The sequence below is a fragment of the Sorex fumeus genome, unplaced genomic scaffold (assembly GCF_029834395.1).
Source record: "Sorex fumeus unplaced genomic scaffold, SorFum_2.1 ptg000191l, whole genome shotgun sequence".
In the NCBI taxonomy this organism is placed as follows: Eukaryota; Metazoa; Chordata; class Mammalia; order Eulipotyphla; family Soricidae; genus Sorex; species Sorex fumeus.
The window spans coordinates 4202394-4225803 of NW_026606248.1; the positions used below are offsets into that span (position 1 = coordinate 4202394).

Below are 23410 nucleotides of genomic sequence, written 5' to 3' on the forward strand. Positions count from 1 at the left end.
GCAGCTGGCCCGGCCGAGCCGGGTTCGTTTCCTCCGCCCCTCTCGGAGAGCCCAGCAAGCTACCGAGAGTATCTCGCCCTCACGGCAAAGCCTGACAAGCTACCCGTGATGTATTCAATGTGCCAAACACAGTAGCAGCAATTCTCATGATGGAGATGTTACTGGGCCCACTCAAGCAAATTGATGAACAACTGGAGGACAGTGCTATTTGAATTGCTGTACTTGTTTGCTCACTATTTCTAAGAGAGAGCTGTAAAGTCACAGTCAGCTTTACTCTTGTTGACCCTGAGAGTTACTCATACACTAAGCTGACTCTTACTACTTTTTGAAAGAAAATAAATAAAATAGGCCATTCAGGAAATTTTAGAATTAGACATAGTGAAATGGAGTAACTGCTTAGCTCTGGCTGCTATCTAAGTTTTTAATGGATTCTCATCTTGCTTATATTTTCCTATTTATGAGGTTTTTGACTAACAAAGAGTTCTCATTCATTTTCAACAACTAAAGTCAAAAGTATGATTTATATACATAGGTATATTAATAAATGCAAATTTAAAGTATATTTAAGTATGATGGGCTGGAGTCATACCACAGCGGTAGGGCGTTTGCCTTGCGCGCAGCTGGCTGGCTGAGCCGGGTTCGATTTCTCCGCCCTTCTTGGAGAGCCCGGCAAGCTACTGAGAGTATCTCACCCACACGGCAAAGCCTGGTAAGCTACCCGTGACATAGTCAACATGCCAAAAAACAGTAACAACAAGTCTCACAATGGAGACATTTCTGGATCCACTCAAGCAAATCTATGAACAACAGGAGGACAGTGACAGATTTAAATATGATATAAAGTCCATATTAAATTAAAATTTAGTTGATATATTATCATATCCATAATTTCTATAGTAAGCCAATTATATTCTTTATTACCTAGTCAAAATTATAATTTCAAAATCAAGAACTTCCAACACTAATTACAATTATCAACTCATCTGTCCTTGAGTAGTGATTCTGAGATGATAAAATAATTGATATGTAAATATTTTTATACGTTTGTTAGTAGAATTTTATGGAGTCATTGGTGGGTTAAAGAAAAAAAACATAATACTCCCACAGTTTCTACCAATTTCTCTTTTAAAGAACTCTCAATAAACTTCCAATCTGTGTAATCCCAAGGATGCTTGCTAAGCAAACCCTGTTTTAAGATAATTCCACAAACATTATTCCAAAGGTCCCTTTTAATCATTTTATCCCAATTAGATAAAAGTGGTGCTGTCTATAAGCAAAGGCCTTACATCCATGCAAGATCTTTCATCATATTTTTAGATCAAGAAAGAACATTTTGGAAGATTAAACTTCTATTGATTCTTACAAGTAAACTAAAATTAAAAACATTAATTGTGCAAACTATATTCTGGAAAAGCATAGTCCCTTATTGCAGTGGATCCCTGTCTGTTTATGTGCAGTTAGAGAAGGCATTTGCAGGAAGAAACCTTTGGGGCATTTTGGCTTTGTGTTATGGGAGTATAAGTTTCTTCAGCTAAATCCTCAGTGGTAGTGACATTTCATTTAGCACTTTGAAAAGTTGTAGAAACATCATACAGTTCCCCAAGCCATCATGATACTTGGCCTTTTTTTTTTCCCCCTTCAGTGATATGCCTCTTGAGAGTAATCTCAAAGTCATAAAACTTTGTTTCCTTTATTAATCCAAGTCTGTGTGACTTGAACTGCATAAAACATTTTATGTCTTTTATGGATCTTATGCACATAGAGTAAATTCATTTGTGAAGCTCACAGAACCTATATCATTTTTCTTTAAATTGACACTGACCTTACACCACAGATGAGACAGAGGTCCTATAAAGGTAGAGCAATTGCCTTGCTAGAGGGGATATTAACTATATAATAAAATAGTTTCCATTTCCCTTAAACAGTTCATGCACAGCAGCATCAAAATACCGGAAGACTTAAAAAGTAAGATTGTCTTCAGTAAGCCTCCTATGTCAGAATTTTATGTTCTATTTAAATGCAAATATGAAAAGAGTTACCAGTCAACTTGAGATATTAATAGACTAAGATGAAGATAGGAAAATGAGTGGACAATTATCTAACCAGTCATCTTTTCTTTCCTGGATATAAAAGACTGGCAAGAGTTTACCCTATAGTTACAAAAGTTCCCAGAAATAGAATCACTACTTCTTATGGGGAGTATGTAGCAATTGTTCTGAATCAGTTTTCCATTTTTTTTGTATAATTCTAAGTTTACTATATTCTCTGTATCAAATAGTCTTCTCCCATTTACACTATTATCATTATTTTAAAAATTTAGGTGTCCCCTAGAAGTATTCAGGTTGCCAGTGGAGCACTCCCAACAACACACACCTGAGCCACATGGGTCAATGCATGACTACTTCATGACTGCTTCAGGATGCCAGGAATGTTATGCATAGTCTGGGGTTCATACAGTGTTAGGTATTGGATTGGGTCCGTTCCCATGAGACTTATATATGACTCTGACCACTGAGTTATCTCCCAGGGCATACAATGTTCTTATAAAAGCTCCTAACAAGTACATAATAGATTTGTGTGAAAATCAGTAATCTTCCAGGGTTTTGGATTGTTTGAAAGTAGATGCAAGTCACAGTGAATTTTGAGAAATTTGAAAGTTCGTAGTGTTCTTGTTTTTAAAACACCTACTTAGGATGAAAATCTGTGTCTTTAGAGCAATAAGGGCAATTTTGGCCATACGTAGACATTTTAAATTGTCACATATTGTGAAGGATCTTTATCTTGTGGATAAAGACCAAAGATGCTGATGCTAAACCATTCAAAAATATGAATGGAGTTCAAGATGCTAAACCAGAAAGAATATGGATTTACCTCCTCCATAGACACAAAACATGTACATCTATATAGGAGCAACTACCTTCTATAGCACTGTCCTCCCATTGTTCATCGATTTGCTCTAGCGGGCACCAGTACTGTCTCCATTGTGAGACTTGTTGTTACTGTTTTTGGCATATCAAATATGCCATGGGGAGCTTACCAGGCTCGGCTGTGTAGGCAGGATATAGCTTGCTGGGCTCTCAGAGAGGGATGGAGGAATCGAACCTGAGTTGGCTGCATGCAAGGCAAACACCCTAGCCACGGTGCTGTCGTTGCACATAGAAAACATAGCTCTGCCAAGATGCCACATAACCTCACCAGCCTTGATCTAAACCATTTAGTCAATGTTCTCTATGCCAGTACATCAATATTCAGTCAGGAAATCAGTATTAAAACCAGTAGAATTGTTTTTAATCAACATGATTAATTGAAGAAGCATTCTATTTTATTTATTGCATTTATTTGGGTTTGGCTCAGGGGACTCCATGGGATGCTGGGGATCAAATTCCGGTCAACCCCATGCAAGGCAAGTGTCCTCCCCACTGTACTATTTCTCCGGCCCCTGGAGAATTATTATTATTTTTAATAATGTAGGAGTACTGCTATTTGTTCAGCCTTTGATTAAGCTGATTGAATTGGGCATGAACTCCACATTACTTTTTTTTTTAACCACCATGAGATACAGTTACAAAGCTTTCATGTTTGAGATTAAGTCATATAATGATGGAACACCTATCCCTCCACCAGTGGGCATTTTCCACCACCAATATCCACCCCCCGCCCCCCGCCAACGAGTGAGCATCGCATGATGTAACCCAAAAAGGAAAAATAACATGCAGTTTTTCTATCTGGTTTTCCTTAAAAATCTGCACCACTTGCATTTACAGGGTTTGTTGTTGTTTTTAAGTCATAAGAGATTAGGGATGTTTGGGTCTCCAGCACCCAACGCTGAACACTGAGAGATGTGGGTGACCAACTGTCTACCCCCAGAGCCAAGGTCAGGGAGTAAGACGCAGCCCCCCAACACATGAAGACAGACATGGCACTTTGCACTGGCTCACCCCCAGAACCAAGGCCTGGACGATGCAGCCTTCCGAATGCAGAGATAGACACAGTAGCTACCTTAAAATTATTTTTTGGTATTGATTAAGGTAGTGTGATTTATAATACTGTTAATGCTGGTTTCCTGTGTATGTAATTCCAACACCTATGAAAAGGAGCGAAAGAGCAGCTTCTCTGGCAGGAAGGTAAAGGTAAAGGTAAAGGCCCTCCCGTTGTTCGTCGATTTGCTCGAGTGGGCCCAGTAACGTCTCCATTGGAGACTTTGTTGTTACTGTGTTTGGCATATCAGTATGTCACAGGAAGCTTGCCAGGCTCTGCCGTGCGGGCGAGATACTCTCGGTAGCTTGCCGGGCTCTCCGAGAGGGGCAGAGGAACCGAACTCGGGTCGGCCATGTTGGCTGCGTGCAAGGCAAATGCCCTACCGCTGTGCTATCGCTCCAGCCCTTTACCTCTGCCAGGAAAAGAGATTGAAATCATTGCAAAGGGTAGGAAACCCTAGTCACAGTCTTACCAGGAATGCTACTGGACTCCACTCCATGACCTAAGGTTGGAAGAACCCCAGCACATGGAACCTCTTCTTGGGGTGTAAAGAGCTTAAGGTCACATTTAGTGTCCAGCATATGACAGCTGCACCAGAGAGAATAGGGCACACATTTAGGTGTGGAAAATGGAGGGGTAAGGGGGATTTCTGTGGAGAGAAATAGAACCTTGGGAAAAAGAAGTCCTGGGGTTGAGCACAAAGAGAGCAGATAGATGAAGAGGAACTGAACTTAATTGGAGGATTTGCACTTCTTGAAACTAAATCCTTCTCAGGAAGAGTACAGAGGGATAGTCTTTCCTTGATGGACGGACAGGTTCCCTCCACTCTCTTTTGTTTGTTGACCCAACACTGGAAGACACTATAGTCTTTAATTCCAGGAGTCAGCAAAATTTTACTCTGGCATCAGTGGTTGTTACAACATTGTTAGCTTCTCTGACTCTCGGTAGCTTCAGCCAAAACATACAGCCATAAAAGAACCAAAGCAAGTGTGACCAAAGAATCTAAAATAAAAAATTTAAACGTATACTAAAGGCAAGAAAAAGTTAATAAATAGGAGGGGGGATGAGGAAATTAAGACAAAGGAAAGCCAGAAAATGTAACTATAATTTTGATAACTGTTTCTCTGTCAAGCAAATAAAATAAAGCAGAGCACATCGATAGCTGGGTGAATCGCCCGGGAAGATGAGCACAGAAGTGCGTGGTCACAGCACGAGGGCTGGACAGGGCGAGGCCATTAGGAAACACAGGTCAGTGCTGACGAGTATGGATGTCAGCGTGATTGTAATATACCACTCATTTCATAAAGGCAATTCAACCTGGACAAGAGTTACACAGATGCAGCGGATTCTGTATTTTGACCCAGAAATATTAGAAAGTTCTCTGTCTCTCTTCACTCTCTCCCTCCTCCTCTCTCTCTTCACTTTCTCTTGCTCCCTCTCTCCCTCTCTCCACTCTCTTCACTCTCTCCCTTTCTCTTCACTCTCTCTTCACTCTCTTCACTCTCTTTCTTCACTTTCTCTTCACTCTCCCTCTCTCTCTTCACTCTCTTTCCACTCTCTCTTCACACACACTCTCTCTCTTCACACTCTCTCTTCACTCTCTCTCCCTCTCTCCCTAAATGAAGCAGCACAGGGGGAAAAGGCAGCTGGGATAGAGAAGGGACCACTAAGTGAATGATGCTTGGAGGGCTTGCTCAGGAAGGGAGATATGTGCTGAAAGTAGACTATGGACCAAACATGATGGCCACTTGCTGCCTGTGTTGCAAACCATAACACACACACACACACACACACAGAGAGAGAGAGAGAGAGAGAGAGAGAGAGACAGAGACAGAGACAGAGACAGAGACAGAGACAGAGAGAGAGTAAGTAAAAGGGAATGTGCCTGCCACAGAGGCGGGGGTGGGTGGGTTGGGGTTGGGGTTGGTGGGAGGAATCCTGGGAACATTGTTGGTGGAGAATGGGCACTGGTGGATGGATGACCGAAGTGTATGATTGAAATATAATCACAAAAGTTTGTAAGTATGTAGCTTTATCTCACGGTCATTCATTAAAAAAATATTTAAAAAAACCAAAGTAGCATAAAGGAGAAGTGATTTGGAAGATAGTGTAGTGGAAAACACTTACATATAAAAACAAAATTTTGAATAAGACAGTTTGAGATTGATGTGATAGTAACAAGAGAAACAGCATTTATATCCTAGGGGTTCCAGGAAGAGGGAGACAAAGAGGCAGGAATATTTTCATTTTTTCATTTCGGGGACATACCTAGCAATGCTCAGGGTTTACTCCTGGTTCTGCGCTCAGGTATCACTCCTGGAAGGCATGGGAGGGATCACATGGGGTGCCAGGGATCAAACCAGTGTTGGTAACATGCAGGACAAGTGTCACACGTGCTGTACTCTCACTCTCTCCAGAGGCAGAAATCTTATTTTCATCACTGGAGAGCTAGTGCAGGAGATAGGACATGCCTTACATGCCTTTGTACGCAATGAACCTGGTTCAATCCTTAGACCATATATGGTCCCCCACCCACCACCAGGAGTGATCTCTGCACACCCAGCCATAAGTAAGCCCCTTTTAATTAATTAATTTATTTATTAATTTTTAATTGAATCATCATGAGATACACAGTTACAAAGTTGTTCATGACTGTGTTTCAGTCAGGCTGTGTGCAAGGCAAACACCCTACCGCTGTGCTATCCCTTCACCTGTGTACATTTCCTACCACCAATGTCCCCAGTTTCTCTCTTGCCCTTGCCCCAGTCTGCCTCTGTGGCAAAAGCTTCTCTTTTGTCTTCCTATCCTCCCTTCCACTCTCCTCCCCTCCCCTTTCTTCTCTTCTTTCTCCTTTTGGGCATTATGGTTTGCAACATAGTTACTGAAAGGTTATCCTGTTTTTCCCTTGTACCTACTTTCAGCACTCGGTTCTTGTCCAGAGTGATCATTTCCAACTGTCTTTGTCATTGTGGCCCCTTCTTTTTTCTAGCTGCCCTATTACAACTTGTGGCAAGCTTTCAACCATGGAGAATTCCTCCTGTTTCTTGTTTCATGTGTCCTGGTATATTAGTCTCTTCTATGCTTTTTTATATCCCACAAATGAGTCCAATAATTCTATAAGAAAGTCCTGAGCATCATTCATAAATAAGTCCTTAGCACAGCTGGGTGTGACCCCTGTCCCAAAAGAAAAAAGAAGTATTATTTTCAGAAATAGTAGTTGGAATGTTTCCTAATGTGGAGTTGAAAATAGACATCTAGATCCAAGACATTCAGAATTCCAAACAAACCCAAGACATATCATAATCAAAATGGAAAAATTAAAGGTACAAATATTAAAAACAGACAAAATGCAAGCAACATAGAATGGACTTTTCCCATCCCACTCTGCCTTTAATAAATTATTAGTGGATTTCTCAGCAAAATCTACTGGCCGGAAGGGAATGTCATAACCTATCAGAAATGATGCAAACAAAAATTCTCCTACCAGAGTACCCTAACCTAGCTATGTTGTAATTCACAACTAAGGGAGCAATAAAGAGCTTTACAGGCAATTAAAAATCAATAAATAAGGCTTACTCTTCAGGTCCATGTTCTCCCTTGAACATATATCTCACTTCCTTATTGATTTCGTTGCTTATTTCCACTCTGGAGAAGTCTGTGTTCTCTATCGGACACCTGTTTTTCTTCCTTTTCTCCTCTTACATCTCTCTAAGCAGGTTTTGTTCAATGAAAACTACCTTACTGAACAGAAAATTCACTAAATCAGCTTCACAAGAACTAGTAAAACTAGAACTTATATAAAAGGAAAGAACTTCGAAAAAAGAAGATACCATAAAGATAAAATGTGGGGTAGATGAGGAAAGAGAATAAAAAAAGTGGTTTGTTAGAATGAGCTTTAGATTATTTTTCAATTTAAAATGGACTATAAGCACAGAATTTTATATGTAAGTTTCATAGTAACTTAAAAAAACTTAGAATAAGTAAATCTAAACATAACACGAAAGGTAGTGAAGTACAAGGAGAGAGATTAAGAGGACAAAAGAACATAGACAAACTGCCAAAACATATTTGTATAATAGCCTAAATGTCAGTGATCTGAATTCACTAATAAAAATGACACACGATGGATTATTGGATTAGAAAATAAAATCCAACCTTCTGATGTCTGAGGGGTCTCATAATTTACATACACAAGCACGGACTCAAAGTAAAAGGTTAGAAAACAATTCTACTTGAAAATCACTGTTATTACTGTCATCCCATTGTTCATGGATTTGCTCGCGTGGGCGACAGTAACGTCTCCATTTGTCTCTGTCACGTGCTAGTGTAGCACGATGGAATATTGGGGGCTCTTTCAGGATCAGGGGAATGAGGACCATCATTGTTACTGTTTTTGGCATATCGAGTATGCCACAGGTAGCTTGCCAGGCACTGCCGATGCTTGCAAAGGATTACCTAAAAAGAACAGATCTCTCTCTCTCTCTCTCTCTCTATATATATATATATATAAATATAAATATATATATATATACATACATACATATCAGGTGAAAAACTTTGAGTTAAAAGAGGTAATAGGAGACCAGAAATGGAAATGGAATGGCCACTATATAATGATTTAGTATTCAATTAATAAAGAAGATATGACACTCTAATATATATTATACACCAAATGAAAGGGTATCTAAATATATAAGGCAAATTACTGTAGAGCTAAAAAGATATTGACAACAAATAATAATGTTTGGGGACTTTAACACCCCACATAATACTGATGGAAAAATCAGCTGGACAGAAAATTAACAAGGAGATAGAAGCTTTAAAGTATAAATTAGGCCAGATGGGCTTAATAGACAACCACAGAACATTCTGTCCTAAAAGGCAGAATACTTGGAACATTATTAAGATAAACCATATGTGGAGCACAAAACAAGTGTTAATAAATTAATGAAGATTGAAATCATATCCAGTATTTTTTTTTGGTCAGAATGATATAAAGCTAGAAATAAACTACAGGAACAAAGCTGGAAAAAAATCTCAAATATGTTGAGACTAAACATACCGCTGACTAACTATTGGGTCAGATCAATCTGAAGGTAGATAAAATATATACTTGTGCACAAAAATGAAGACACAAGCTGTCAGAGACTATTGGATACAGTAAAAATGGCACTAAGGGAGTGTGTTAATAATAAACAATACAGACCTATACCTCAAAACCAGGAAAAATTTTAGATTAAGAATCTAACCTTCACCTGACAAAATTATAAAAGGAAACCAAATGAAAGAAAAAATCAGTAGAGGAAAGGAAATGATTATAATTGTAGATGAAATAAAAATACAAAAGCTTATGAAACCATGAGCCCATTCTTTGGAAAGATCAGCAAAATGGACAAACTTTTAATTGAGCTCACTCAAAAAAGGAACACTAATATAGAAGCCTAGAAATGAAAGAGAAGTTAGACAAGATGTCACAGAAATACAAAAGGTCACAAGAGATTTCTTTATCTTTCTTTGAAATTTCTTTGAAATTTCTTTCTAATTGCTGCTAAGCTGGATGACCTGGAAGAAATGATATATTTTTATTTTTATTCTTTTTTTTTTTTTTTGCGTTTTGGGTCACACCTGGCGACACACAGAGGTTACTCCTGGGTCTGCACTCAGGAATTATTCCTGGCAGTGCTCAGAGGACCGTATGGGATACTGGGTTTCAAACCTGGGTTGGCCATGTGCAAGGCAAACGCCCTACCTGCTGTGCTATTACTCCAGCCCCAGATATATTTTTAGAATCATAGATCCTTCCAAGACTGAGTTAGTCTTGAAAACTGAAAGCAAACAACTCAATAGACCAATAACAAGCAAAGAAAGTGAAATAGTAGCCGAAGCTCCCTCTTCTGCTTCCCTCCTTGTAAAAATGCCCAGGACTCTTTGGTTTCACCAGTGATTTTACCAAAATTTCCATATAAATATGTTACCTATCTTCAGACTCTTCGAAAAAATTGAAGAGGAAATTCTTCCAAACACATGTGGTGAAGGGATCAGGGATTGGAGCTCCATACCTGGGCAGTGCTTACTCCTATGCCCTACTCCCAGCTCTGTGCTCAGAGATCATTCTGGTGGTGATCGTGGTGGTCATATGAGGTGCCAGAGACTGAGCGAGATTTTGCTGCGTGCAAGGAAAATGCCTTCCCAGGTTACTGTTTCTCAGACACCTAGGTATTGTTTTTATGGGAGGGTGTTGGTGTGTGAGATTTTGGGGCTGCATCTTGTGGTGCAATACTCAGGACCATGTGGTGCCAGGGATCAAACCAGGATAAGCTACATGGAAGGCAAGTACCTTCGTCCTTATACTATCAGTCTGGCTCAAGCAGATTTTTATCAGGCCAGCATGGCTCTAATAAAAAAAAAACACAATAGAAAAGTACAGGTCAATAAATAACATGATAAATATCTATACAAAACTACTCAACAAAATTGAGCTTAATTCAACGATATATTAAAAGCATGATGTATTATGAGTACACAGGATTTATATTATGGATGTAAGAATAGTTCTACCTACAAAAATAATACAATATAAAAATCATCAAAATATGATGTGATTATCTTATTAAGAATTTAACAAAATTCAACTTCCATTTGTAATACTATCAATAAAATATGGGTGGAGTGGCCCGAGCGATAGTACAGCGGGTGGGGCATTTGCCTTGCATATGGCCGATCTGGGTTTGATCCTCGGCATTCCATATGGTCCCCTGAGCATCACCAGGAGTGATTCTGAGTGCAGAGCCAGGAGTAACCCCTGAGCATTGCCGGGTGTGACCCCCCAAAAAGTAATTAATAAATAAATAAAATATGGGTGGAGCTATGAATTTGGATATGTTTTAAAATTACAAAATACACAGAAGATAATGCAAAGTATATTTTCCATCACATAAGCCTTAATGTCCTTAGAATGGGCGTTCATAACTTAGAAAATGAAGGTCAGATATGACAAATCCATAACTAGCATTATGCTCAGTAGAGGAAAACAAACTTTCCCTCTGGATAAGACAAGCTGTCTCCTCTCCCCACTGTAACACAGTGTTGAAAGTCCTACCCAGAGAAATTAGGCAAGAAAAATCCAAACTGGAAAATAAGCAAAACTATTGCTATTTACAGATGATTTAATAGTATATGTAAAAGCCTTCAAGACATTATAAAACTTAATTTAATAATTGAGTAATAATTAAATTTATTGTTGCAATAATCAATACAATAAAATGGCAAACTATAAAATAAATATATACAAATATCAGTTGCATTTCTATATGGAAATTATCCAGAATTAAAATACATTAAAACATTTTAGATTCCACATACAATTGCATCAAGAATTAAATATCTAGAAATAAATTTAACAATGGAGTGGACAACATATATGATGAAAAATGCAAGATCTTATTAAGTAGAAGACACAAAGAAATAGATGGGCCATGCTTATAGAATGGAAGAATTGCTTAAATGACTATATTCTCTAAAACAATATACAGATTCAGTGTAGTCCCTATTAAATTTTCAATGATATTGATAGGAAATAGTATTAAATACAAAATATTTTGTGTATAAAACCTTAAAAGCCTCTGAATAGAAAAGCAATCCCAAGAAAAAAGAAAATTGGATGAACACATTTCCTCTCTTTAAAAGTTAATAATAGGAGGCTGGAGCAATAGCACAGCGAATAGGGCATTTGCCTTGCATGTGGCCGACCCGGGTCTGATTCCCAGCATCCCATACGGTTCCCTGAGCACTGTCAGGGGTAATTCCTGAGTGCAGAGCTGGGAGTAACCCCTGTGCATCTCTGGGTGTTACCCAAAAAGCAAAAGCAAAGAAAAAAAAGATTCTCCTGTCATTGGGGAATTAGATTTAAAAAATAAATAAAAAGTAATATTAATTAAAAGTAAAGTAAGTAAAGGCCCTCCCGTTGATCGTCGATTTGCTCGAGTGGGCCCAGTAACGTCTCCATTGGAGACTTTGTTGTTACTGTGTCTGGCATATCCAATACTCTCGGTAGCTTGCCGGGCTCTCCGAGAGGGGTGGAGGAATCGAACTCGGGTCGGCCATGTTGGCCGCTTGTAAGGCGAACGCCCTACCGCTGTGCTAAAGTCAGTGTAATATTGGAATAAAAACAGACACACTGACCAGTAGAGATCCCAGAAATAAATCCACAGATATATGGTTAATCAATCTATGGCAAACGAGACAAGAACATAGTAAGGAGAAATCAAAATCTGTTTGACAAATTAAATCAAAAAAAGAAACCAAAGTCTGTTTGATAAATTTCTTAATACAGAAAATATAACAACTATATGTAAAGAATGAAACTAACTGTAACCATACACTCTGTACACAAAAAGGTATGAATTTGGATATAAGTCTTAAGATCATAAAATACACAGAAGATAATGCAGACTATACTCTCCGTCACATAAGCCTTTGAAATGTCCCTAGAACAGAACATGAATTCAACATCAAGGGAGACAACAGGTGATAAATAGAAAGCCAAAGCTGTTTGTCAAACTTCAAAGCTTCTGTGCAGCCAAAGAAACTCTTATCAAAGATGTCATACTGTGGTTGAGAATATATTTGCACATCACATGTTGGACATGGAGCTAATATTCAAGATACATAAAAAGTTCATGCTTTTTATAGAAAGTTCAACATCAAAATAACTAACAACCCAATCAAACAACCCAATTGATCAAAGTTCATCTCCAAAACCCCATACAAATAGCCAAGAGATACATGAAGAAATGCTCATCTACTCCCTTCCTATTGGGAATGAGGAATTGAAACCACAGAATCACCTCAGGCTTGCAGGGATAGATTATATCAAAACTTCAAGCAACAACAAATGTTGTCAAGGATATGGAGAAAAGGGTAGAGAAAGCTCATAGACTTTGGTGGGGATGTAAATTCGTGTAGCCACTTTGGACAGTAGTATGCCAGTTCTTAAATACTACAAAACTATTGGAAAGAATACAGTTTTACTGTTTACTATTTATGGCAACATGCATAGACTCGAGGTGACTGTTTAAGTGAAATAAATGAGAAAAAACCAGTTTAATTTCACTTATGTGTGGCCTATTAAACAGTAGAGTAACAACAAATAAGAATAAAACTAACCCTTATTTTCTGATCTCCAATTCGATTGTCAGAAGGCAAGGAAGGTTGGGAGCAAAGTTTTGAGGGGTGAATTGGGCCATGGTGAAGGAGATTTAGTATTTTATTGTGGGTCTGGTGTGGTGGCATACATTTGAAAAATTGTTCAACCATATTCTTAACATATATAGTGCCACCAACCAATGTTAGCTCCTCAATAAAAATTAAAGTGAGAAGATAACAAATGAAAATGAGAATTAAATCAAAGTTCTATTGGCATTTCTTTGCAGGTTTTATCTGGACACTTTAATAAAAGGTTTGGAAGGTTACAGGTATTTTAATTCATGCTGGTGGTATTTCCCCTCCCCACACCAAAAAAAAAAAAAACACCACATGTATTTGGCATTTTTAAATTCTTCATGAAACCAAGGTAAAGGTAAAGGTAAAGGCCCTCCGGTTGATCGTGGATTTGCTCGAGCGGGCCCAGTAACGTCTCCATTGGAGACTTTGTTGTTACTGTGTTTGGCATATCGAATGCGTCACGGGTTAGCTTGCCAGGCTCTGCCGTGCGGGCGAGATACTCTCGGTAGCTTGCCAGGCTCTCCGAGAGGGATGGAGGAATCGAACTCGGGTCAGCCATGTTGGCCGCTTGTAAGGTGAACGCCCTACCGCTGTGCTATCGCTCCAAAAAATTCTCATATTTCTTATTTGTAGAATGAAAGGATTGCCTGTTATTTAAAATCCTGAAATGCACAGGAGAACCCTTTCAAAAGATGTTAATAGTGTTTGAAAATCTCCAAATGTTTAGATTTTAGGTGCCAGGGCAATAGTATAGTAGATAGGGCTCTTGCCGTTGCTAACACTCTTTGGATCTATTCATTTTGTTTTTCAAAATTTCAGTGTCTAAATATTTCTTATATTTTTGTTCACACCCCATAGTGCTCAGGACTCTCTCCAGGCTCTGTGCTCAGGGATCACTTCTGACAGGGTTTGGAGGACCAGATGGGGTGCTAGTCATTGACCCCAGATTGGCCATATAGAGCAAGAGCCCTACCCTCTTTGCTATGACTCCAGCTCCTAAATAATTCCAATATTTTGTGTTGGAAAACTAGAAGTAGTATTTATTTAAGCAACAGGCTTTCTTTTCATTGCCGACCTTATCTAAAATAAGCCAATCCTTATCTGTTCTCTAAACACTTTCTGATTGGTCTTTCTCTGTCTCATGGGCTACAGCTATGGGTCACCCTTATCCTTTTTTGCCTAATATATTACTGGCCACAAAAATATCATGGGAGCCATTTTAAAAATATTCTGAGCCCCATCCTAAGATACAATAGTAATTCTGTGATATGGCTTAGAAAACCCTTCATTAAAAAAGATGTTCTTAGCATGATTCTAATTAACAAGTAAAATGCAGACACTCCTGGTCTGAGCTTCCCTTGAACTCTGCTTTCTTAGTTTCATTGGCTATGTTTTTGGTGCCATTAGGGTAAAATCCCATTGTAAGATACTCCTTAATGAGAGACCATCAATGGAACTCTATTGGTAATTGATGTGGAAAATACAGCCTAAGCAGCTTGATCTTCGTTGTTCCTGACCCAGGGGACCATGTATTCTCATATTCCATTGCTTTAGACATCTCTTATTTCTTCTGAAATTGCATTTCTTTCAAGGTTCTCTTGAGTTGACACTTTTCCCTTGAAACCTTGGCTTGCTTGATCTCTATGACTTGATCTTGAATTGCTAAGGGGGCAGGGTAGTCTTTGAGAGTGCTTGGCATAAATGCAATTTCTTATCTACCAGGACTTTAAAGTCAATCCAAGTACAATAAGCAAAAGGAAGTTTTGAAAAATAAATATGAAAGCATCTTATCATCCAAAATTTTTCAAAGTTTTACTATGGATGTTCAAGCAAAAGGAGCATGGAGAATGAGTTTTCTTAAATAAGGTTCTTTTGAGAATAACATCCTGAATGTAGATTCATACATAGCTGTAAACAGATAACATATACATATGTTATCTCTATCTATAGCACCTATATGTATACATAAAGCACCTAACTGGGAACAGCTAATGTGACAAAAGCTATCATTTTCTAGGTGCCAACCACATGATAGGTCGGTGGATACAAGGGGCCAACGTTCCAGTTCATGTTTTATTCACTCTTTTCTACAACTGAAGAAGCAGGTGTTAGTTTTCTCATTGGCAGATAAAGAAACTATGGCAAAGATATCTCCCTTATCTCGGAAATGACCAACCTCATTGTTTGATAATTCCTCCATTCTTTTTTTTTTGACCTGCATGCAAAATTTTATTTTTCTTAATATTTTATTTTATTTTATTTTTAATTTATTTTTATCAAATTTTATTAATTTTATTAAATATTAATTGTTTATATTTATTATAATGATAAATATTAATATTAAATATTAATTTATTAAATTTATTTATTTTATTTTGTGAAACACCATGAGGTACAGTTGTAGACTTACAAATTTTTGTGCTTGAGTTTCAGTTATACAATGATAAAGTACCCATCTCTCCACCAGTGCTTATTTTCCACCACCATGGGTCCCAGTATTCCTCCTACCCCCCATCCCCCATCCCACCCTGCCTCTGTGGCAGGGCATTCCCCTTTGTTCTCTCTCTTCTTTTGGGTGTTGTAGTTTGCAAAAGAGGTGTTGAATGGCAGTCATGTTTGGTCTATAGTCTACTTTCAGCATGCTTCTCCCATCCTGGGTAATTCCTCCATTCTTTGTCTTATTACCCCATATACTGTTCATCAGTCTTGCCACCTTCAGCTTTCATCAGCCCAGCCAAGTTAATAGTCTGACCCAACATTCCTAGATTGTTACTTGAATAGCCACCTTTCCTGAAAATCTTCCGTAAAACAGGAGACCCGATATTCCTACTTCCTTATGCTGCATTAACTTTTTCCCTATTAGCACAACCACCATTTCACATATTGACCTATTTAACCCTTTTGACTCCAATTCATTATATTTCAGTTAATTCAGGACATTGCATGTTTAGAAGCCTTTTGCTGGAGCCAAATTTTTGGCAGCCTCTACCTCCAATTATTCTACATGGCATCATGATTCATTGTTTAAAAAGCTAGGTTCTAGAGTAGGCATTAGCTAACTGCAATTTATAAATCAAATCTAGCTCTTGGCTTATTTTGTATGGCCTGTGAGCTAAGAATGGGACTTACAGTTTTAGATCATCAAAAAAATCAGAAGGGAAATATTTCAGTCCACATTAAAATAATTCGAAATCCAAATTTTAGAATTTATAAATACCCGTTCTTTTGTTTATGTTCAGTTTCAAAGCATAAAGGCATAGTTGTAACAGTGACTGTATCCCTGCAAAGCTAAGATATTTTATATTTGGTTCCATGTAGTAGGTCAACTCTAGCCCCTAGTTTTATTTGGTTTGATATATTATTCCTGAATAATCCAAAAAACTGTTCAACTGCTAGTTAGTAGCAAAGCTGAGATTTGGATAATAAAACATCTGGTACAAAAGGCATGCTGATTGTGTTATCAAAAAACATTTTTATGAAATAGAGGTTAGACTTAAGCTTTAAATATTTGTAGCAGGTACATTGATGATCTAACCTGTAACTTTGCTTTTTCTTTTTTTTTTTCTTTTTGGGTCACACCGGGCGATGCTCAGGGGTCACTCCTGGCTTTGCACTCAGGAATCACTCCTGGCGGTGCTCGGGGGACCATATGGGATGCTGGGAATCAAACCCGGGTTGACTGCGTGCAAGGCATGCACCCTACCCATTGTGCTATTGCTCCAGCCCCACCTGTAACTTTTCTTATGTGAGCAAATCAAAGGATGTAAATTCCTATTTATGTAAAATGTTCTATTTTCTTATATTGTAAGTAAAATAATGACCCTGGATATTAAGAAAAATGGAAACAAAACCAGGACTAGTGAATGGATGTATATCCTCAGTAAATATTGCATTTTTACAAAATTATCATTACAATATGAAAGATAACTGGGGAAGTAACAGAGATGGCATTTTGATCTTGACATATTCTCATTTTAATAATCTTTCATTTGAAAAAATTTAGTGCCTTTAACAAAGCGTGCTTAGCATGCATGAGTTAGCTTGTTGGGTAATGAATATACCTCATCTAATGGGAGTTTTACAGCTCCACAAAATATCAATCTAGATGCATAACACCATGTTATAGAAACCTTCATGAATGTGTTCTCTGCAACTTAAAGGCAAGAAATGTAAAGAAGAAATTGATTTAAACAGTTGATTTGGTGAGGTTGGTTTCGGATAAAGGCCCAAACCGCAAAACTGCATAAATGATGCAGACAAGGTATGAATCCAGTGGAAGGAAGGATTATTTCCTTTTGGTGGATAAGGGGTGTTGAATGCCTATTTTTTAAATTTGTTTTAGGTGACACGGTAGCAAACAGAGGTTTGCTTCAATTCCAGAGGATTGACAGGATGCAGAGCTCTCTTGTTTGGATTACAGTCCTGTCCACGTTGTGGGAAATGGTCTTTCTTGGATTTCAGCAACATCACATTTGCATATGTGTGCTGTAAAGTGGCGTTCACGTAACTGTCTCTGCCCTTTCTACTTCATGATCTTATTACATTGAATTATAAACACAGGCTGCCAAATTGATGCCCTATCTGCATTCCCTGGGAACATACCTCCAAGACAACCTGGATGAACAATTCAGAGACTTTAAAATGGATTGCCACTGAAGAATTTGTTTTCAATTTCTTTCTGCGATTACAAAGGAACATGGATATTTGTTTCACTGGCTCCTCGTTCTGTTTCTTTTTTAAAGTTTTCTGCTAGCCATCGCATTAATGTGGCTTTGGGAGGGTACTGAATACCAAAACATTTTGGAAATACATTCACAAATGTAGGTTAATGAACTGTGAATAAGGGGTGTATAAAAATTTATAATCCTTGAAAATAAAAAGACTTATTGGGGGTTATTGTATGTGCATTTATACTTTTTCTTTTAATGATTTAAAATTTTGTGTTTTAATTTCTTCAACAGGTTAGCAGAAGTAAAATGGGATTTTTTTTTATGACAGCACACTATTTCACTGAGTTCTAAGGAAGCATATCAACTGTAATATTTTATAACCAAAGCTTGATCATGTCATATCAACAAAAGAAATAAAACCTGTTGGGATTTTTATGGCGTATGCCTAGTTATTGAGGTGAATCATTTAAAATACAAAATTGTCTTGTTTAGATCAAGGATGAGTTCTTAGATCCAGTTTATGTCAATTATATTAAAATATTTTGTTTCCACTCAGACAGAAGACTTGAAATGCAGAATTTTTAGATTGTAGATGATTTATTTTTAACTTTGATCTTTCCCTACTTACTTATTAGTCATCTTCTTTAAATTAAGGGAAATCAGAATCATTTATTCTTTGGTTTAATGATTTTTGCTGCTGACATATCTTCAAATATTCTGAGATGCTGTCCTGCAGAAACATTATAGATGAAAAGTAACTGATTTAGATTTTTAAAATGTATAATGTTATTAAAATACACACTACTATTATAACATGGATAGATTTTTTTATACTAAGATATGCCAAAAGCATATTTACCACTGTTAATTATTCTTGTTCATTTCATAATTATGGGAGGAACTAATAATATAATATTGTTTATAGAAGTTATATTTTATTCTTACCAAAGGAATGGAAGGAGACAGTAGTCTTTTGTTTGCTTAATTTTGTTTGAATTTGACTGACTTAAATACTTACCAGAATTGGTACTCTCATATTAGAAAGTAAAATTCATTCTGCTGATGGAGTGTTAAGTTTTGTATTATTTAATGCCTTAAGACTTTGTATTGACATCCTAAGCTCACAAATTTTAAATACAAATGTGAAAAGAAACAAAGTACCTTTTTAAAAATAGCATTCAATTTTGGGAATGTTTACTCTATGACAAACTGGATGTCTATATATAGATGGCTATATTGTTTCTTCTCCCAATAATTGTACACCAAATAAGATAAAATAAAAATGACACTGCTTCACCTTGAGCTATATTTCTAAGGTATAAACCATTTCTAGAGAATGAATGGTCCATTTGGGAAAATGGCTGGTATCAAAGCTGCCAATTCATCCATAATTGCAGAAAATTGTGCTTTTTACCTACTTCAAAAGTTAACCCTGAAACGGAGCTTTCTTTGAGAATTATTTTAATGTTATAGTTTTTATTTTATTTCTGTAGGGGATTAGATGGAGGAATTTATTATTATTGTTATATTTTTCTACAGAATGTAGGGCAAAGTCACCCAGAGTGTTGTGAGGCTCTGAGTCATAACATCGTTAGCCCCTCAACTGATGGCACTTGTAGTCTCAAGGAACCTGAGATTACCTGAATAAATTGTTATATTCTAAAACATGGAACTCCCACCTATGTGAATTCAGCCTGAATCTCATTCAAAGGATGTAGTGATCCCCTAGACTTTAGAGCGAACCCCCTAGGTTCAGATATGCCACTCTAAACCTTGTGCACATTTTTACTGCCTGTGTTTGAAAAACTAGAAGTCTGTTCATGCATCAAACTTAACTGAACCTTCTGAGATACAACTCCCCTGCCCCAGTCTGAGCTGTTGGGGAAATAATGTACTTTTAATTGCATTATTTATTTTCTACTCAATATTCCAATATTATAGTGGAGAATTTATAATTTAATAAAATTAAACTTGCCTAAACTCACGCAGCTATATACTATTGATAATTATACAGTGAGTCTTTTAAAAATAACAAAATATTATTTTAATATTTAAGAAAGTAACATTGATTATTCCAGGTATGTTTTAAGTGTCAGGGAGATGCCATATTTAGAATCTGGGTAGTAGTGTCTGGTATCTGTTCCTGCTTTATCAAATTTGTGTCCAGCACACGCAGCCTTTGCAATTGCTTCAGAATATGCTAATATGCTAATAAGTCTTATAAATATTTAAAGTTGGGTAAAATATTCATAGTTGAATTTTCTACTTGAGTTTAAAAACCATCATAAAGAATGGTCACACCTTTCATTTAAAGGAGATTGCTGATCTGTGATAATATTTCAAATATCACCTGAATATTTAGTCTTACATGGTTAAAGAACCATAGGTTGTTTATACCCTGTATATACTGGCAGGACTCTAGCCTTTCTCCCTGGCACTTTTGAATAGAGGTTTCAGATATTTCAATGAAGCCTCAGCATATGTGTATTTCCAAGGTATTTTAGAGAAGATTATACAGCAATACTGAGCCCATATTCTTCCATGATTATACTCCTTATAGAGAATGAGAGGAGACAATGAATTTATACTCCCTCATGCAGGACCATGGTTACTTGGTCAGTTGCTATCTATTTGAATTTACTCATGTCGTGGCTTTTACATGCATATATATGTAAATATGTATATAGGTGTGTATACATATATAATATAAAATTCTATATATATTTAAAATAGGAACTTCTAGCTGTGCTGGTGTGTGTGGGATGGATAGGAGGAGAAAGAGAGGGAGGGAGAGGGAGGGGGGAGGGAGAAGGAGAGGGAGGAGAGGGATAGGGAGGGAGAAAGGGGGAGCGTGGGGGAGGAAGAAAGAGGGGGAGAGAGGAAGGGGGGAGAGAGAGAGAATTGCGCACCACTTCTTCCTGGACATGGTGGTGTTGTGTTCGATTCAGTGTTTCAGGGTCCACCCAATGATGCTTGGAGTGGGGAGATTCAAGGTACTGAGGACTTACCTCAGAGCCTTGCACAAGCATGCATGTGTTCCAACACTCCAAACTCCGAGCTATTTCCCTGACCCTAGAATTTTGTTTTTTTCTGGAGAGAATTTGTTGATATACAAACTTGGCAGTCGACTTATGAAAGTGGCAATGGAAAACACACCTCACTAAAATGCCTAATTCACAATAGAGGCCAGTCTTTGGCCCTAAATTTTCTTTGATAGAGCCTAAGGACTCACTTGGCAAGGGTGAATCCATTGCAATCTAATGCCTCTCTTCACCATTTAGCGTCACTCTGAAATAGACAAGTGATTTTTTATGATAATTTTTAATAATAAATCTAATACAAAATATTTATTAGTATGAATCAATGTGTTAAACTCAAAATGATATCCTCTCTATGGCATTGTGGAGGGCAATGCTTGAGTATAGAATATGAATGGAATGGTCCTAACTTAGACAAGATTAATTTAAGAGTTGTACTAAAAGAGTAAGGATTCTACTACATTAGGGGTTGGCAAACTGCAATCTGTAAGTCAAATACAGCCTGTCCATTTTTGTCAATAAAGATGCATTGGGACACAGCCATGACATTCATTTATGTATTATCTCTGACAGTAGAGCAGATTGGTTGTCATAGAGTCTGAATGGTAGACAAAGCTTAAAATATTTAATACTTAGCTCTTTATAGACTAATTTGCCAATTCCTGCTCCATGGAATGGAAGAACATGATTTTGTTTGTTTGTTTGTTTGTTTGTTTTTCTTTTTGCTTTTTGGGTCACACCCAGCGATGCACAGGGGTTTCTCCTGGCTTTGCACTCAGGAATTACTCCTGGTGGTGCTCAGGGGACCATATGGGATGCTGGGAATCGAACCAGGGTTGACTGTTTGCAAGGCAAACACCCTACCCAGCGTACTATCACTCCAGCCCCAGAACATGACATTTTTAAATTGGTTTATTGCTCAGAATAGGCAGTGGCAAGGAGTTCAACATTGATATTTGAGTTTCTATATACTTCTCTCAATGACTTGTATTGTAAATTTCAGTTTATCAAATGGTCCTTGTGCTACCTGACAGAGTTTTTGTTTTGGCAAACATCTGATCAGAAAATGTAGAATGGTGAGTAGCAAAAATGAAGTTCTTAATGAAGTTGTTTCTCCTATGTGTAAACTGTTGGCCAAGTAGTCACCTTGAGCAAAAAGAAAAGCATTCAGCAGGCCCTCACCTCAAAACAGACTTAAATTTTAAGTGAAAACAGCTGACAGACAAATGGGACCAAAGAAGGGTAGAACTTAAAGTGCAATTCCCTTGTTTCCAAGTCAGTTATACCTTGAGAAATGACAAACTGGGCAACAAGGACAAACTGGGGAACAACTCAAGGTAACAACTCTTTTTCACTTGGCTTTCATTTGGGCTTGAGGTTAAAAAATGGTCCTTGTTCTCCTGATTGTCAGGTCAAAGCCTTTGATGGAAGTGAGGATTCCCAAAATAAGGTCAATATAAGTCTTGATCTGAGCCTGCGTTTAGAAATGACAGAAGCCACGTATTTATACAAATGTTTTTCTTTCAAGTTCTTCTCATAAAAAACCCAGACCCTATCAGAGAGATAGCACAGTGTGTAAGGCAGCTAACCTTGTATGCGGCTAGCCCATGTTCGGTCCCCAGCACTTCATATGTACCCTGATCCCTGAGCTCAGAGCCAGGAGTGAGCCCTGAGCACCACCAAGTGTGACCCAAAAAATAACAAAACTAACTCAGGCCCTATCCTGCAACCAGGTGAAAGGAAACAATCATTTTCAAGTTACTAAGAAATCTTGTAAACAGAAACTTTGAACAAAAGAGCTGGGTAAATAATTGATGAACGGTTACTGATGCATGTTGGGCAATGCTCTAGTATTGATTTTGGGCTGTGAACAAAGCATGGCTCTGCAAGCCCATATTTCAGTCCCTCTTTCTTCTGGTTGGTGCTATCAATATTCATAACCTACTTACATGTTAAGAATATAAAATGATGCTCCTTTCTTGTTGTTCACTTGGGTTCTTTGCTCTCTGTGGGTAAGGTCTCTGACCTATCTTTTAATTATCATCTTTGATTCTCTTAATGAGGAGTCATCAAAATGGTTAAGGACACTGAATTATTAATTGAATAATTGGAATTAATCATCAAAGGATAAAAGCAAGCAAATGAACTTTGGCTCTCCACATCCACATCTGAATCTCTACATCCTGTAGCTTAGTTTAGGTCTCTGAACTTCCCTGCCCTTTTTTGTTTGTTGTTTTGTTTTTGTTTGAGGGCCACTCCCAGCAGTGTTCTCTACTCAGAGATAACTCCTGATGGTGCTCTGGGGAACATATGTGGTACCAGGGACTGAACCCGAGTTGGCAACATGCAAGGTAAGTGCCCCTACCTGCTGTACTGATCTGGACCCTGTCCTGTTCTTTAGGATTGCTTCTTCACCCTTACTTTGTTCCATATATTAAGTTTGACATTCAGTATTATAATCATAAACCATCCATAGACATCACAGGAAATAAATTCATCTTG

At 37.7% G+C, this 23410-nt stretch overlaps 1 protein-coding gene across 1 annotated transcript in view; it reads left to right on the forward strand.

Annotated features, from left to right (window-relative positions):
* Positions 1–17954, forward strand: part of TAFA4 (TAFA chemokine like family member 4) — a 269005-nt gene extending 251051 nt beyond the window's left edge. Inside the window, exon 6 of the mRNA XM_056108019.1 lies at positions 17543–17954. Within this exon, the coding sequence (XP_055963994.1) occupies positions 17543–17554 (12 nt within the window). The 3' untranslated portion in view covers positions 17555–17954. The remainder of the gene's footprint in view (positions 1–17542) is intronic.
* The last annotated feature ends 5456 nt before the right edge of the window (positions 17955–23410 follow it).